Raw genomic sequence first — 16,056 nt, 5'->3', positions numbered from 1 at the left:
AGTTCTACTTGTCACTATGCCTTTAGAGTTTAAGCCTTTATAAGATCTTTTTACATGAAAGATGAGCCCCTGCCAGTATGAATATAAGAGGGTAATCCAAATAAACAAAACAGTTCACTTAAATTTTCTATTACTGTGCTCGGTGTTATGTCGGGGCATGGATAAGCAATAGGAAAACGCGAGACTTCATCAACAATTGTCAATAAATATTTATTTTTGAGGTCTTTTGGCAATGGGCCCTTAAAATCCTTGTTCAACCTTTCAAATGGAGCAGTTCATTTTATTAACACTGTTTCTTAGGATTTATAAAATCGAGGCTTTATTTCTGCGCAGATGGGACGTGTAGCAGTCATCTTTATTTCCTCCAAAAATAAGGCAGATTCCTACTTCTTACCCAGTGGGCCATCCTAGTAATCCTAGGATGACAAAGTTGAGCAATGGAGTTGATACAGTTTGTTGTTGCCTGTTGATCCACAAACTCCGAACAGTGTGCCAACTATCTTATTTTGTTTACCAGGTCTGTAAACAATGTAGTATTTATAATATGCAAGTTCTAAACGCCATCTAAGCATCTTTTAGTTTAAAACTTTACTAGGGTGACTATTGTGAAACATGAATGAGACAGATTACTGATCAGTGATTAATCGAAAGTGACAACCAATCAGAAAGTGTCGCCACTTTTTCAAAGCTTCAACGATAGCGTAAGCTTCTTTTTCTACTGCAGAGTGTCTTTGTTCACTTGACGTCAAGGTTCTTGAGAAAAATGCTACTGAACGTCCATTTAGCGAGAGGCTAGCAGCAATGGAATGCTCAGATGCATCGGTTTCAACATCAAACAACATACTTTGATCTATAGCAGAAATGGCTGATTTTATATCTATCACCGTTATCTATTTAGATATAGTTTTTTAAACAGCTAAATAATAGTATCAGTAAACGGTGCGTCATCTACCCTGAAGCATATGGTTGCCGACCAAATTAGTGCGCAACAGCATAGGGTTTCAACTTAGCCTAAGTTATTATAAAAACATTTAAAAAAGTGCGTATATCTGGAAGTACATGCTCCACGCCCATTACTTTCGTCCATGCTCCATGCGTACTACTTCTTCCATTTGTCTTATGTGATCGCCGACAATCGAATTATAGTACTTGTACAAGTAAGAAAAAGTCCTCTCTGTTCTAGATCACGTTTGAAGTGTATTGAAAATATTGTTATACCTCTATGAACCGTAATGGCGTCGGTCGCATCGATGTCGCAACTCAACTCGCAATCTCAATAGTCGGTGTGTTGTGAACGTAACGTTTTGAGTGCGTTTACAGAGTAAGAATTAACTATCGAGTAATTAAACATCATTTTAACACGGGGGTGAGTACCATATTAATTAAAACGTAGAAAATAATAGTAATGTTGTATTTTTGTAAATTTGATGATGTATGTATAAGGTATGTTTTGTTCTTTAGGATGGAGAGACATGGTTTAGCCTAGACGAGCAGTCTATTCTGTAAGCTACTCGTTTTAATTAAAAGCAACGATCTAACCTTCAGAAAACTTTAGCTAACAGCCTATATATTTTTCTTATAATCAATGGAGGTGTGAGAACATTAATCAACAATCATGAATAAAGAGATAAAGAAGTGAAAGCAACATCAGACTACAGTTGGCTATACTAGTAACACTTGTAGGTAATATGGTGTTTAGAATTAGTCCTATATTTCTGAGAATCGTATGATGGCTTTGTAGTCTATGAATAGGTTATTCCAATTTTTGTTGGTAACTACTTTACTCATGTTACAGAAAATGATGTAAGTTAGGGTAAACCAACTTCTTAAATCTATGCTTAGTAGGGCTATGTTTCTGGAGTGCTATACAAAATATTTCTTTCAATCAAAACTTTCATATAACATATCCATCCATATTATCACATTTTATTTAGTTTGGTTCATGTATTTTAACATGTGTTTTACTAAACCTACATAAAAATTTGATTCAATTTCAATTGGATACCACAGATTTATCTTTTATGGCTGCAGTATAATAAGCGGCCAACCAACACAATCGGATTATGATTATCGAATGATGTGAATCATCGATATTCATGACCATCCAAAAGACTGAAAGCAAAATGTCGGAACAATTAACGTAATAGATATTTCAAAGAACAATATAGGCCTAGTTTTGCTAATTTTTAATGTTAGAAATTAATGTATCAATATTAATATAATTTACAAATTGTAATATAATATATAATTTATATAAATACAACAAAACAACATTTACTTACTGTATTTTCAAGGATAAAAGTGATTGCTTGTGAAACAAAAAACACCTACGTCACTGTTCTTGCCGCCATTAGCGAATAACAAAACACATTATTTTAGTTTTGAATTTATTTCCAAAGCAATTTTAAATAGGTAAATCTTAAGATCAGCGACTACCGCTCCGATCGCCGTAAGTTTTTGCATACTAACACAGGTTAACGTAATTTCACCGAAAAAAAATAGTTCTGATTATCGCCGTAGCTGTTTACTCCCCCCCAAAAAAATTTGAAAAAATAAAATAAAAAAAACCTGACTGACAGTGCATTTATTAGTTTTTTTGGTGTTGTTAGTTCGTAGGGCAGTAGTCCAGGTACTGCTTCTAGTATAAACTCGTCTTATCAGTGATAAACGCGCACCGCTTATCTTTTGCCTGTAATGAAACCTGTGTTAGTTCTGTCTGAGTTTTGTGTGTGTAAGCAGTCATGGCGTGATCTGGGCTTGGACTTTGCAAGCTCGAGTTAATTTTTTTTCTAAAAGAGCAAGCAGCGGGCAAGCATCGCATGATCTGAATTTTGAGTAGGCAAGCTAGGGTCTTTTTAGCGTGTGACAAGAACCATCGCACGCCATGTCAATAATTTCACTAATTATTCCTTGTCCATGTGGGTTTGTTTTTTTACGTCTGGCGGTCAATCGAAGCCGTCCTATAGGTCACGTGATCCGCCCGGCCACTCGGAAACTTTCCTGTTTGTCACGTGATTTTCTCTCAACAACTTTATTTAATAATTTTGGTCCGTTCCAAAAGTTAGACTTTTTTATATTATAAAAAATCTAGCATATTTTTTAAAAAACTTTAATTTGGTATGGCAGACATTATTCTTGGTTTCATTCTTAGAAAAATAGTATGTAACATCATGTTTATTGTTCCTCATTTGGATTTGTGGTATTCTTTTTTTTTAAGATTCTGCTCGAAGCTCCAAAATATCTGACACTACAGGTTAAAATAACCACCCATTCTATGGTTTACTAAGCAGAGTAGCCTTCTTTCATTTCTACAATGAATTTTTAGGTGTTTACGAACCATATATTGCTTTCAATATTATAAAATGCTTACCGTAAAACCGTCTTGACCCGGACACTTATTATTGTTTTTACAGCATTACGTGTTTAATTTTTAATGTATTACTATGAAACGTTTAAGATATTATTAATTAGTTCTTTATTATTGTATTGATGTGTTATTTACATTATCCAGAATGCAAAATAATTTAAAAAAAATAATTGAAAAGTGTCCGGGTCAACCAGGCAAAACGTTGTTGACCCGGACACTACGTATAAATGCATTATAAAATGTGAACTAACCTCCTACGTCCGATCCCGGACACATAAATGAAGATATCAGCTTGTTTACAACATTACTAATTGGTTAGAAAACGATCTGAAAACATTTGGTCTGATGACAAGGAGAATAAAAAAAATTGAGGTCTGATACAAAGAGTATAAAATTTATTGTTTAAAATGAACACGTTACTACATATAGGTAAACAACAAAGGAGTTTTACATTTTAATTACTGGACATTATATGCATCAAAACTACATTTGAACTTAATAGATACTAATCTATCATTTTTATAATTGAAAGTTGGCAGTCCAACGTTTCTCTCGACTTGGTCGTAGTCGACAATAGATTTGTCCTCTGGTTCAGGCCACTTAAAAATGAAGTTTCCCACATTTCTGACAAACTTAATGTGAAGTCCTTGGCCAGGAGCAACATCTTCAACCACACCAACATAATGTTTGATAGTTTTCTTCCCCGGGAATTTAATTAGAAGCCAGTCACCAACACAAGGGTCTTTAAAAACTAATTCTGTGTCATTTTCGACCGGGCCTTCAGGTTCTGACAAGTGAAACTCATCGGACGAATCTTTTAATGAAAAATGTCCATCTTCACTTGAACTAGAGTTGTATCTTAACCTCTTTCGTGATGGACACTTGTCTTGGCAGCTGGTAGAAGGGCCTGCTATATTTCCTTCTCCATCAATGTCCTGAACGGAAATACTCAGGCCTGGCGAAACGTTGATTTTTTTTCTTCCTAGGCACTTTCTGAGACAATGTCCCGTGTCGTTTCTTGGAAAGGAATTCAAGGACAGCTTCACCAACTAAACTTTTACACTTTTTTGTTGGAGATTCTTCAGTGTGGTTTTTTTGATCTTTGGGGAGCTTCTTCAGAACTTGCTGAGGATCATGTGGAATTATACCACAAGTCCGGAAACCAGATTGCAAGTTCTTTGATTGGTTGTTGGAGATCGTCTCACAAAGCTTACTTAAAAGTAGAGGAAATACATGCTTTGGAACAGATGTTAACCTCCGGTCAGCTTCTAACTTCCACTCAAGTAAGGTCTGTCTCCAAGCACCTTTTAAAGGCCTAAAAAAGGCTACATCAAGTGGCTGCAACAAATGCGTTGCATTTGGAGGCAAGCAGGCGAATTTTATGTTGTGTTCTCCACACAATCTCAACACTTCACTTGAAAAGTGGGTTGACAAGTTGTCACCTAACATGACCTTTGTCCCCTCCTTATTCTTTGCCCATGGCAAAACTATGGTTTTAAACCAATCGCTAAATGTGGCCTCGTCAATCCACCCAGTCTTCGATCGGTTGTATCTTGCTCCAGGTGGGCCTCCCATGACCCAAGTGTCATAAAGCCACCAGAAGCAGTGCCAGCAAACATGATTGATACGGCACTTTTGGACGAATTCATGATTCTTTCGGGGTATTTTGTGCCCCTTTTAAAAATACATTTCTCCGAGCCCGGATCATCACTAAGGTTGGTCTCATCATAGTTCAGGATATGAGAGGCAGGTATTCCATCAGTAGTGGATTTTAAGTTGTCAAAAAATGTTGAAATGTCATCATGGTTCACTTTTGCCCTCCTGAATGTGATATTCCGGCTCATCCGGAGTCTTAGTTGTGGATGTCTGCTCAAAAACCCATTTACCCACTCTTCGCCTGGAATGTTGTTTCTGAACAATGGGATAATACGTCCTTCTTTTTCTAAATATAACCTAACAACTAATCTTAAATCTAACCTAGAGAACGGAAATCCCCATTCCGCAACCTTTTCAATGTGAGCACATATTACATCCTCCTCGGTATCATTGAACACTGGTTTTTTACCGTGAGATCCTGTATATTTCCCGGATGAGTGGTCACTTAATGTGGATTTAGGGAGATTGTACTTTTTAGCAGCAGCTCTCAGTGAAAGTTTTTTGTCTTTTATTTCCTGTACGGCTTTGTTAATTAGTTCTAGTCTTTCTTTAGCGGCACTCATATTCACTAGTTCACTTTAAAACTGAATTAAGTTAACTTATAAAGGATAATAATAATCACTGAAAACTAAACATAAATAGGATAAACACCAGTACGGGAAGAATACACTGTGCAAACGAAAATGTTAGGTTAACACAATGATGTACTGAAGTGGAGAATTGGCGGGTAAAGTCGTGACAGCGAAATTGGCGCTAAGAATATCGGCAGTCGGTGTGTCCGAGTCAAGAATGGAATTTGTTTAAGTCGAATATTTTTTTTTCTGTAATGAATTAAATCATAAAACCATCGATATGTTGGCTGCGATAAAGTAGGGAATCGAATAACATCGTTCAGTTTCGATTAAATATCTTACTTTCGATGTTATATGTCTTAGCCAGACAAAATTTTTTTTTTGCTGTCATAACATTATGTTGGTCATACTGGTAGAGAATAATAACTAAACCAATGACAGTTACAGTGATTATACAGTTCTTTTGTACGTTTCATAACAATTCAAATGTGATCTGTTGTAAAAGGTTATGTTGACTAGTGATTTCACAAGAATTATTTTTAACGATCGCGGCAGGGCCGTCCGGGTCAACCACCCCTGTCCGGGTCAAGACGGTTTTACGGTACCCGAAATTAAGGCTATATTATATCCCAATTAGTCAGTCGATATAGGAAACTAGGAGAAATCAGGGGTAGGGGAAGAAATATCTGCCTATGCTGAGTAGGCATAAGATAAGGCGTATCAGGGTGGAAACATTAGCAAGAAAGGAGAGAATTTTAGCAGGGAGACCAACTTTGTGTACCATTACAAGTAAATTGACTTTCCCAGCAATTGTTGTGTATATCACAGCTGTTGTCTATGCAAGTCAATTTTTGTCTGAACAATAACTTTCATAATGTTTTGTTTGGTCTTTCAATATTCTCAGTTTATTAATATCAAAGTATTTTCAGATAGCAGCATCTATACTGCGAAATGGCGATTCCGCCATACATTCTGGGGCCCAATCCCTGGGCATCGATGATGGTACAGCAGCAGGCACATGCTCAAATTGCAGCAGCACAAGCCCACGCCCAGGCCCATGCCCAGGCCCATGCTCAGGCACAGGTTGTGGCCCAGGCACAGGCAGCCCATGCTCATGCTCAGATGCAGGCAGTGCATCAACTACAACAGGCCCAGCAGCCAGTACCTGTGCCCATGCCCTTACCCAAACAGCCAGAAGTTCTAACTGAAGAGAAGCTTCAAGAGAAAGGTAAGTAAAGTTTATTCTAATGCATCATTGTTTGAGGTCTTTAACTTGTTACTGAATGGTATAACATCATCACTGGTATGTAATCTGGAGAAAACAAGTACATTCTAATTAAATTGTTAATTATGCCATTTGCCTTTTTAAGTTAATTTAATTGGAACTGGTGAATTGAAATCTTCAATTATGTTTGGTTTGTTAACAGCTCAAAAATGGCAACAACTTCAGTCCAAGAGATTTTCTGAGAAGAGGAAATTTGGTTTTGTCGATGCACAAAAAGAAGACATGCCTCCAGAACACATAAGAAAGATTATCAGAGATCATGGTGATATGAGCAGCCGCAAATATAGACATGATAAGAGAGTTTACCTAGGGTAAGTTCTAAGATAAATCTGTATAGAAAATTTATTAGTTTTGATAAAGTTTATATTTTAGATTAGTGTTTTCAATTCAAGATTTAGCATGTGATAATTGCATTACATATTACTATTATTATTAATATTGTTTTACATAACTAGGTTATATTTCTTTCATGATATATGTAGTTTAAAAATCCGTTTCATATTGTGAGTTTTATTTCTTTCAATTGATACCTAAATGCTAAAATAATTATGTTCTTAAATAGTGCTGATGGTCTTTAAATTAATCTTGATATGCTACAGTGATTAGCCCTAGAAAGTCTATTAACCAAATAATAATAAAATACGTTTTATCTGTATTTCAGAGCACTGGCTAAATGAGAACGAATCAGAATTTTCTTTTCCCACAGGCTTTTACTGCGCAGCGGTATACAGCCGAGTGGTACAAAGAAGGGGCGGAACACTTATTTTTGCCCGTAACGATACTAACACCAAAAAACTTGACACTAGTGCACTGTGTGAAGAACTAAATTTTGAAGTGTCCGCAGTAATTAATGAAGATTTAAAAGTTATTATTGCATCATTATACCATTCAACATCAGGAAAATCATACAAATTTCTAGAATATATACAAAAATTTCTTAACTTTTTATTATCCTGGCCTTCCTATACAGTTATTATAGGAGGAGACCTGAACTCGGCATTTGATATCACAACTAATAAGCCTACAGCTAAACAATTTCAGAATATCTTAAGGCAATTCAATTTTTATTGTGTAAATAAAATGCCCACTAGGGGTAAAAATTGTTTAGATAACATATCTATAAATGCTAACTTAAACAATAGAGTAGAATGTGAGCTTTTTAACTGTCCCTTTTCAGACCATGACGGTTTGATAATAAGTGTGCCCATTAAAACCAGGAATAACTCCAGGCTGGAGCTACCAACTAATGCTGGTTTAACCCCACAGTTGGTTCTTACGGACAAAAGTGTCCAGTTGCTCGAGGAACACTTAGCCACATACGATTGGGAGCTATATCTCAGTAATAACTTAAATGCTTGTCAAAACTTTAAAGTATTTTTTGAAATCTTTTTAGACAGTTTAAATAGTAGCCTTAAAATAAAAAACAGTAAACAAAGAAATACAAAAAATCAAAATAAACATCAGTGGTACACGGGTGAACTGGCCTCGATAAAAAATAAACTGTTATTCTATAACAGCCTTATTAAAAATAGTCATAGTCCTAATGATGATTTGGTAAACCAAATGAAAAATCTTAAATACCAATATCGAACAGCTCTTAAGAATGCAAAATTAGCATCGAATGCTCAGTATATTGAAAATAGTAGCAACAAGTGCAAAGCTGCCTGGAATTTGATTAAACAGAATAACAATTCAACTCCCAGTCATTCCAAGTCTAATCTCTCACCAGATGATTTTAATAACTTTTTTATTGAATCTGTTAATGGTATTCAGAGAAAACTTGTTAAGACTCCCGTGACATTCGATGATCTTCTAAGTAGGAAACAAATAAGTAAAGCTAACTTTAATTGGAACTACATTACCCCCCAAGATATTATAAAAGCAGCAAAGAGACTTAACAACTCCAACAGTAAAGACATGTATAACCTTTCTAACAGCGTTTTAAAAAAGATAATTCAGACAGTTTCCGTTCCTCTAGCATTCTGCATAAACAAATTATTGGAAGAAGGTGTATTTCCTTACCAGCTCAAAATATCTCGGATATGTCCAATATACAAAAAAGGGCCAGTAAGTACACCACAAAGTTACCGCCCTGTATCAATACTACCAATAATATCCAAAATTGTTGAAATAATAGTATATGACCAGCTTAGTATGCATCTTGAAGTAAATAACTACCTTAATGTAACACAATTCGGTTTTAGAAGGGGGATGTCAACTGTAGATGCAATAGATAAATTAGTACAAGAAGCCTTTCAGGCATTTGAAAACAAGGCCTATGCTCAGGCCACACTCTGTGACCTGAGCAAGGCCTTTGATTGTGTCAATCATGACTACCTCTTAAATAAACTTAAGTTTTATGGTGTTGAAAACTCCCCCTTTAAGTTTTTTGAATCATACTTACAAAATAGAAGTCAAAAAGTTCTAATTGATGGTATTTGGTCCCAAGAACTAAAAGTCAACTTCGGTGTACCTCAGGGATCAGTCCTAGGACCTCTCTTCTTTTTAATATCAATAAATGACCTCCCTGATTTTATAAAAGCCAGAACTATATTATATGCTGACGACACAACTCTGGTGAATTCCACTGCAGACATTAATGCTTTGAAAGAATTAACTGAAAACGCTCTTCAGGGTGCCACCACATGGTTCAATGCCAATGGATTTCTTCTAAATCAATATAAAACCCAAAAAATTATATTTAGTTTAAAAAATAATATCCCTGAGAATCCTGATTACCTTAATGCAGTCAAGTTTTTGGGAGTGTTTATTGATAACCATTTAACATGGAGCCAACACATTGACTCGATTAATCCAAGACTAAATAGAATCATTTATCTCTTGAGGAGTCTCACTAATAAAATCCCGGAATCGTATAACAGAACAGCATATTTTGCATATTTTCAGTCAATAATGCGTTATGGGCTCATACTCTGGGGAAATTGTATCAGAATAGGAGAAATATTAATACTCCAAAAAAGAGCCTTAAGGGCTTTAACAAATTCACAAGAATATGAACATTGTCAACCCTTATTTATTAAAATTAAAATACAAACAGTAATTAATCTCTATATTTATGACTTAACCCTATATGCAATTAAAAATAAAAGTAGTTATAAATATAATTATGATATTCATAACTATAATACAAGGAATAAGGATAGAGCCCTCATAGCGTTTTCTAGACTGAGTAAATGCCAAAGTAGCCATACCATTATATCTATGAAAATTTACAATAAATTAAAGGTGGATAAATATCCAATCCTGCAATTTAAAAACAAGTTTTATAACTGGCTATTAGAACATCCCCTTTATAAACTAGATGACTTTTTTGTCATTGATCCAATAGACTTTTAGAACTTTGCACAAGGCCTGTTACAAATCACCATTTTTGTTAATCATGTTTTGCTGGTCTTTGCTTGAAGGATGTACACTTAGCTGATGCGGAGAGAGGCTGTTGTTGACGGAGTATTTGATGGGTACTGTTTGGTATTTATATTGGATAGTATCAGTTAAATGGAGGGTTATTATGTTAAAATCATTATGTTGATTTATGCAGGGAATTTTATGATTTGGATTTTCACAAGGTGTAATCTTACATTGTATTAGTTATGTAAATATTTTTAGGTTGTAGTTAACATATAATATTTGTAATTTGTAATCCTTTTTAATATTGTGTTTGATTGATTATAAAATACTGATTGACCATGTTTGAATATGTGATGGACTCATGACTAAACTTACTTAGCAGCTAAATGACATTGTCAATGATCTTTTGTGATTCTTATGGCAAATAAATATTATTATTATTATTATAGTGCTCTCAAGTACATGCCACATGCTGTGATGAAACTGCTAGAGAATATGCCAATGCCGTGGGAACAGATTCGAGATGTGAAGGCTCTCTACCATATTACAGGAGCAATTACTTTCGTCAACGAAATTCCCTGGGTCATCGAGCCTGTCTACATTGCCCAGTGGGGGTAAGTGCATCACTCTCGATTGGAATATGAAATTGTTATTTTTTCTCAGAACATACATTCTTAGCTTGATAAAAAAAACTAACCTTAAGACATACATAAATGTTAAACATAAGCATCAACTAACCACAGACAGATTCTTAAAGTGGTGATTTTTATTCTCTTTAGTAATATAACTTTTATTTATGTGTCTGATGGTCAGAAAATGTAATCTCAGAAATAATTATTGTTTAATATTTTTAAACCTTTTGATGCCTTCCTATTTCCACCTCCATCATAATTAACGTGATTGACAATACATTTCTTTCTTAGGAATGATTCCTTTGTCGATTTCAAGAAAAACCAGGCGTGTGCTTGTACAGTGCCAATTGGCTCTTGGCTCCTAGACTAAATTTCCTTGCTAGTTTCATTTTCAAGGGAAATTTCCTAGATGTGCAGTTGGACTAGCCAAATTCTGTGCCAATTTGGCTGACCTCTTAGCAGGTAGCTGACACTTTCTCCATAACAAAATGTTTGAGAAATGGTTCTTTACATCAAAACAAGATGCTTTATTTATTCCTACATGTTAAAACTGCTTTAACATAACTTAAAGTTTTTTTTAAATGTGACATACTTGGAATCAAATTTTTAACTACTATATTTTTGTTCCTGAATTTATTTAATGGTATTAATATGAGAAAAAATAAATTTGGTTGCAAATGTGATTAAGAAATGCATTCACCCTAGGGTAATATTTGTCTTATTTTCTGTAAAGGAAATGCAATTATTACTTATATTTTTAAGTAAATTAAAAATCATACCCAATGTGTAGTATTTTTGTTGTCATCTTTAGCGCAAGCATATTAACTGTTGACGATTTCACAAAATAATTAAACACAATCTTCTATGTATCAATATGTGCTTATTCTTTAAGGTTGTAGTGCAATTTTTACAGAAAAATACACTAAACCAGTGAAATGAGGTAGGTATTTGATAATATTTCAGTTGGCAGAATGGTGAAATGAGTAATTAAATTAATATTATATAAGCTTCTTACAGTACTAAAGAGATAAAAACATATGGAGCTTTTAAATATATGGTTAATTAAATTTGACTTGAGAGCTATTTAAATTTACTATTGAAGTTAATTTTTAATTTTATTGTTTTAGTTTTGTATAGTTAAGATTTTGAGACCCTTCTAAATTGATGACATACTCTTGTTTGAATAGGTTTATGATTCATTTTACGTTACTACAATATTATATTTTATGAGTGATAAGTACTCACTGTTCTTGAGATATTGATATTGGTCTAGAGACCCCTTCTGATATTGATTTTTGAATTGTTAATAGAACAATGTGGATCATGATGAGGCGTGAGAAGAGAGACAGGCGACACTTCAAGCGAATGAGGTTCCCACCTTTTGATGATGAGGAGCCTCCACTGGACTATGCAGATAACGTGTTAGACGTAGAACCTCTTGAGGCTATACAGATAGAGCTGGACCCAGATGAGGATGGGGCAGTTGCCAAATGGTTCTACGATCACAAGCCTCTTGTTGGCACCAAGTAAGTTTACTGCTGTGGCAGATAGTAAAATATCTTGTGTAAATTCAGACTAGATCTTGACTTTTTATCCAGACAGTCAAGTCTATTCAGATTTTGTGATTTTCAGTTCACAGATTGGAATTTTGGAAGTTTTATTTTTTATTTAGCGTATAAATATGTGACAAAATATATAACCGGCTAGTTAGGTATTTCCAAAGAATTACATGCTGTAGTCCATAGATGTAGTTCTATTTATAACTAAATATAGTTTATTCCTAAAATTAATTTCAATTGTTCTAAATATTATTTAGCTATACAAGATGTGTTCAAAAAGTAACTGGAATTTTTAAGTTTCACGGATTTGAAGAGCGATAAATTTCCAGCTGTATTTATTGTTTACTTTTTCAGTGGTCTGTGCTAAGGTTAGATGTGTTCTATAAACTCAGCAATTTTGGTTTGTTAAAAAACAACTTTGAACATAAACAGTGATGAAATTTACTCAGGAGTCACTAAACGAAGTCAATGACCATGCAGAATACTAAAACGTGTTATAACAGGTGACAAAACATGGGTTTATCAATATGACATCAAAATTAAGGCTCAATCATCCCTGCGGAGGCGTTCTCTATTGCCAAGACTGAAAAAGGTTCAACAAGTGCAGTAGAACGTGAAGGTTATCCTTACTGTGTTCTTTGATTTTAATCGCATAGTGCATCATGAGTTCTTGCTACAAGGTTAGACAGCCAATAAGGAGTAACTAACTACCTGTAAGTTTAACATTGTTTGCGTGAAGTAATCTGAAAAAAGACTGGATTTATGGCAATACAATTCATGGCTTTTGCACCATGACAATGCGCCTACTCACACTCATTGCTTTTGTTCGTTGATTTGTTTTTGAACAGTACTGTAACAATGGTCCAGCCTTCATATTCTCCAGACATGCTTTGTATGAATTTTTTCCAAAAATAAAGAATGACATTCAAAGTGCATTGCTGAAAGAGCCAAAGCTTATCCTAAAGATTGAGATTAAGAAGTGTCTCAAACTTTGGAAGAAGCGCTTGTACAAGTGCATAATATATAATGGGAATTAGTTTAAAGGTACCAAAATTTATAAACGAATACATAAATATTTCTTTCAAACAAAGAATATTCCTGTAAGTTTTTGAACATACCTCGTATATTAATATTATTCATAGGTTGTATTTTACATTGACCTAAAAATAAAATTAAAAATGTATTAAAAGTGTTTTATTTTAATGAATTATGGATTAAACATATGTTGTGAATAACATAAATGGAAGACAACACAAGGCAGGCAGACAAACACATGCATATACAGAGTGTCCATGAATTATTCTATCAAACTTCATCATATGATTTGTCAGGTTAAAATAAGTAAGAAATGTCAAACAAAAAGTCAAGCCATATCTTGCTTAGTTTTCATGCTTGTTGATTTTTCAGAAAAATGTATATCCTTGAATTGAATAAAATTAATACTGAAATATGTCTAAAATAAACAATTTGTCTAAAATTAAAACTTGCAAACCTTTCAGATCTGTTGAATAAGTTTTGAAAATCATCTCCAATAGTGGCTATATAAAATGTTGAAATTGCATATCTCAAAAACAAAAGATTGTTTGCAAAATGTATAATAATTGTAAAATATAAGGGTACGTTTAGATGAATGAACGTTGTATTTTCCAACAAGTCTTATTTCGATATGACAAGTAATAATATGACTTCATGATATGGATGTTATATACGACTTCATGAACTGATACATTATGTATTATGAACCGTAACAAAAAATGTAACTGTGGGTGGTTTACCAATAATCTTTTTGCATACGGTTTTTAAAATATTGTTAAAATATATTATGTATAAAAATGGGATATAATTTTTAAATTATTGTACTTTCAGGTATGTAAATGGATCAACCTATCGCAAGTGGAACCTTTCATTGCCACAGTTGGCTACATTGTATCGTCTAGCCAACCAACTTCTGACAGACTTGGTGGACAGCAATTATTTCTATCTATTTGACCACAAGTCCTTCTTCACTGCTAAGGCTCTCAATATGGCCATCCCTGGAGGACCCAAGTTTGAACCTCTTATCAAGGACTCTAATCCTGCGTAAGTTTGATTCCTACTTTTATATTGGTTAGAACTGTGCTTATGTAAAGACCAAATAGTAAACTGTTAATCAAGTTTAGTATCAGACATCAAGAGCTCAATTGTTTGTCATGATTCCTTTTTTCAAAAATAGGCTATTGATAACTGATAAGAGAATTTGTTGCAGGGATGAAGACTGGAATGAGTTCAATGATATAAACAAGATCATCATCCGTCAGCCAATACGGACAGAGTACAGGATCGCTTTCCCTTACCTATACAACAATCTACCCCACTACGTGCATTTATCTTGGTGAGTGGTTATTACCTGGTTTGTTAAATTAGTGTTGTCAGAAAGCTCAAGAAAAGTTACAAGTGGGTACTTTTCTAGCTTGCAGACGTACAGTAAAGGTGGATTTGTTCTTTGGTTCGTGAAGTGTAGAACTGAAAGCTGATAACCACTGACATCTTGTTCACTGATTTTTGGGGAGTGGAAAAGGCATGTAATGAAATGTTGCATGTTAAAATTGTAAAATGTGTATCAACACATTGAGTTTGATTAAACTGTTGTCTGATCCAGTTACTTATCAGTTTAAATTTTGAAACTGTCTATCTGTCAATATTATTTGCTATGTTTTATATCCATTAAACACATGATATTGCTCCTCTCAATTAATTATTTAATTGCTGATTTTCTTTAACCTAAAAGCTAATTTTGATTCAGGTACCATGCGCCCAATGTTGTCTACATCAAAACGGAAGATCCAGATCTGCCTGCTTTCTACTTTGATCCATTGATCAACCCAATCTCCCACAGACATTCACTCAAGGTTGGTTACTCTTATATGATATTCATTCATCATTCACAAACTGCAAGAATAGTAATCTGATTACATAAATCATGTAAAACTGTAAGTGAATCTTGAGAAACAAATTGCAATTTAATGTAGCATCACTAAATTACCTGCCTCTATTTAGTTGCAGTGTAGCTTTTAAGAGGATTTTCTTTCATTGCAAAACAAAACATGGCTTTATAAATGTTTCACTAGTACAGTGAAAGTAGTTACTAATAGATTGTTGAATATATTTTAATCCCAACTGGAGCAGCCCATGTGAAAATAGTCTGATGATGGCTGAAGTGACTGAACACCCCCGCCCAACACTATTCATGGCTGAAGTGTCTGAACATTCCTTGCCCAACACTGTTGATGGCTGATGTTTCTTAACACATCACCCAACGCTGTTGCCAGTGTTATGTATACATCATATCACTGAAATGTATAAACAGACATCATTAGTTATTACTTACTTACTTACTCCCATGGCCATGGATACCCTAGGTGGTATTTGGCCTCGCCAACCTGCTGCCTTCATCTCTCCCTGTCTTCACAATCCCCCTGACCCGCTCTCAATTTCCGCAAGTCCTTCTCCACCTGGTCCTTCCAGCGATTTTTGGGTCTACCTCGAGGTCTTCTTCCAACTGGATTGTGTTTCCAAACCTCTTTAATCAATTTATCATCCTCCCTCCTCATCACATGGCCTGCCCACCGAAGTCTCT

General features: G+C 34.5%; 1 protein-coding gene across 1 annotated transcript in view; it reads left to right on the top strand.

Annotated features, from left to right (window-relative positions):
* Nucleotides 1–1,209: 1,209 nt before the first annotated feature.
* The window catches only part of LOC124368207 (pre-mRNA-processing-splicing factor 8), a 53,197-nt gene continuing 38,350 nt past the window's right edge, over nt 1,210–16,056 (top strand). Inside the window, 8 exon segments of the mRNA XM_046825482.1 lie at nt 1,210–1,366; nt 6,525–6,823; nt 7,023–7,191; nt 10,699–10,863; nt 12,192–12,407; nt 14,307–14,519; nt 14,686–14,811; nt 15,223–15,328. Of these exon segments, the coding sequence (XP_046681438.1) occupies nt 6,547–6,823; nt 7,023–7,191; nt 10,699–10,863; nt 12,192–12,407; nt 14,307–14,519; nt 14,686–14,811; nt 15,223–15,328 (1,272 nt within the window). The 5' untranslated portion in view covers nt 1,210–1,366; nt 6,525–6,546.

The sequence above is a fragment of the Homalodisca vitripennis genome, chromosome 8, assembly GCF_021130785.1.
Source record: "Homalodisca vitripennis isolate AUS2020 chromosome 8, UT_GWSS_2.1, whole genome shotgun sequence".
Taxonomy (NCBI): domain Eukaryota; kingdom Metazoa; phylum Arthropoda; class Insecta; order Hemiptera; family Cicadellidae; genus Homalodisca; species Homalodisca vitripennis.
The sequence above is the reverse complement of the archived record's forward strand: the minus strand, read 5'-3'. Positions and strand labels throughout refer to the sequence as shown.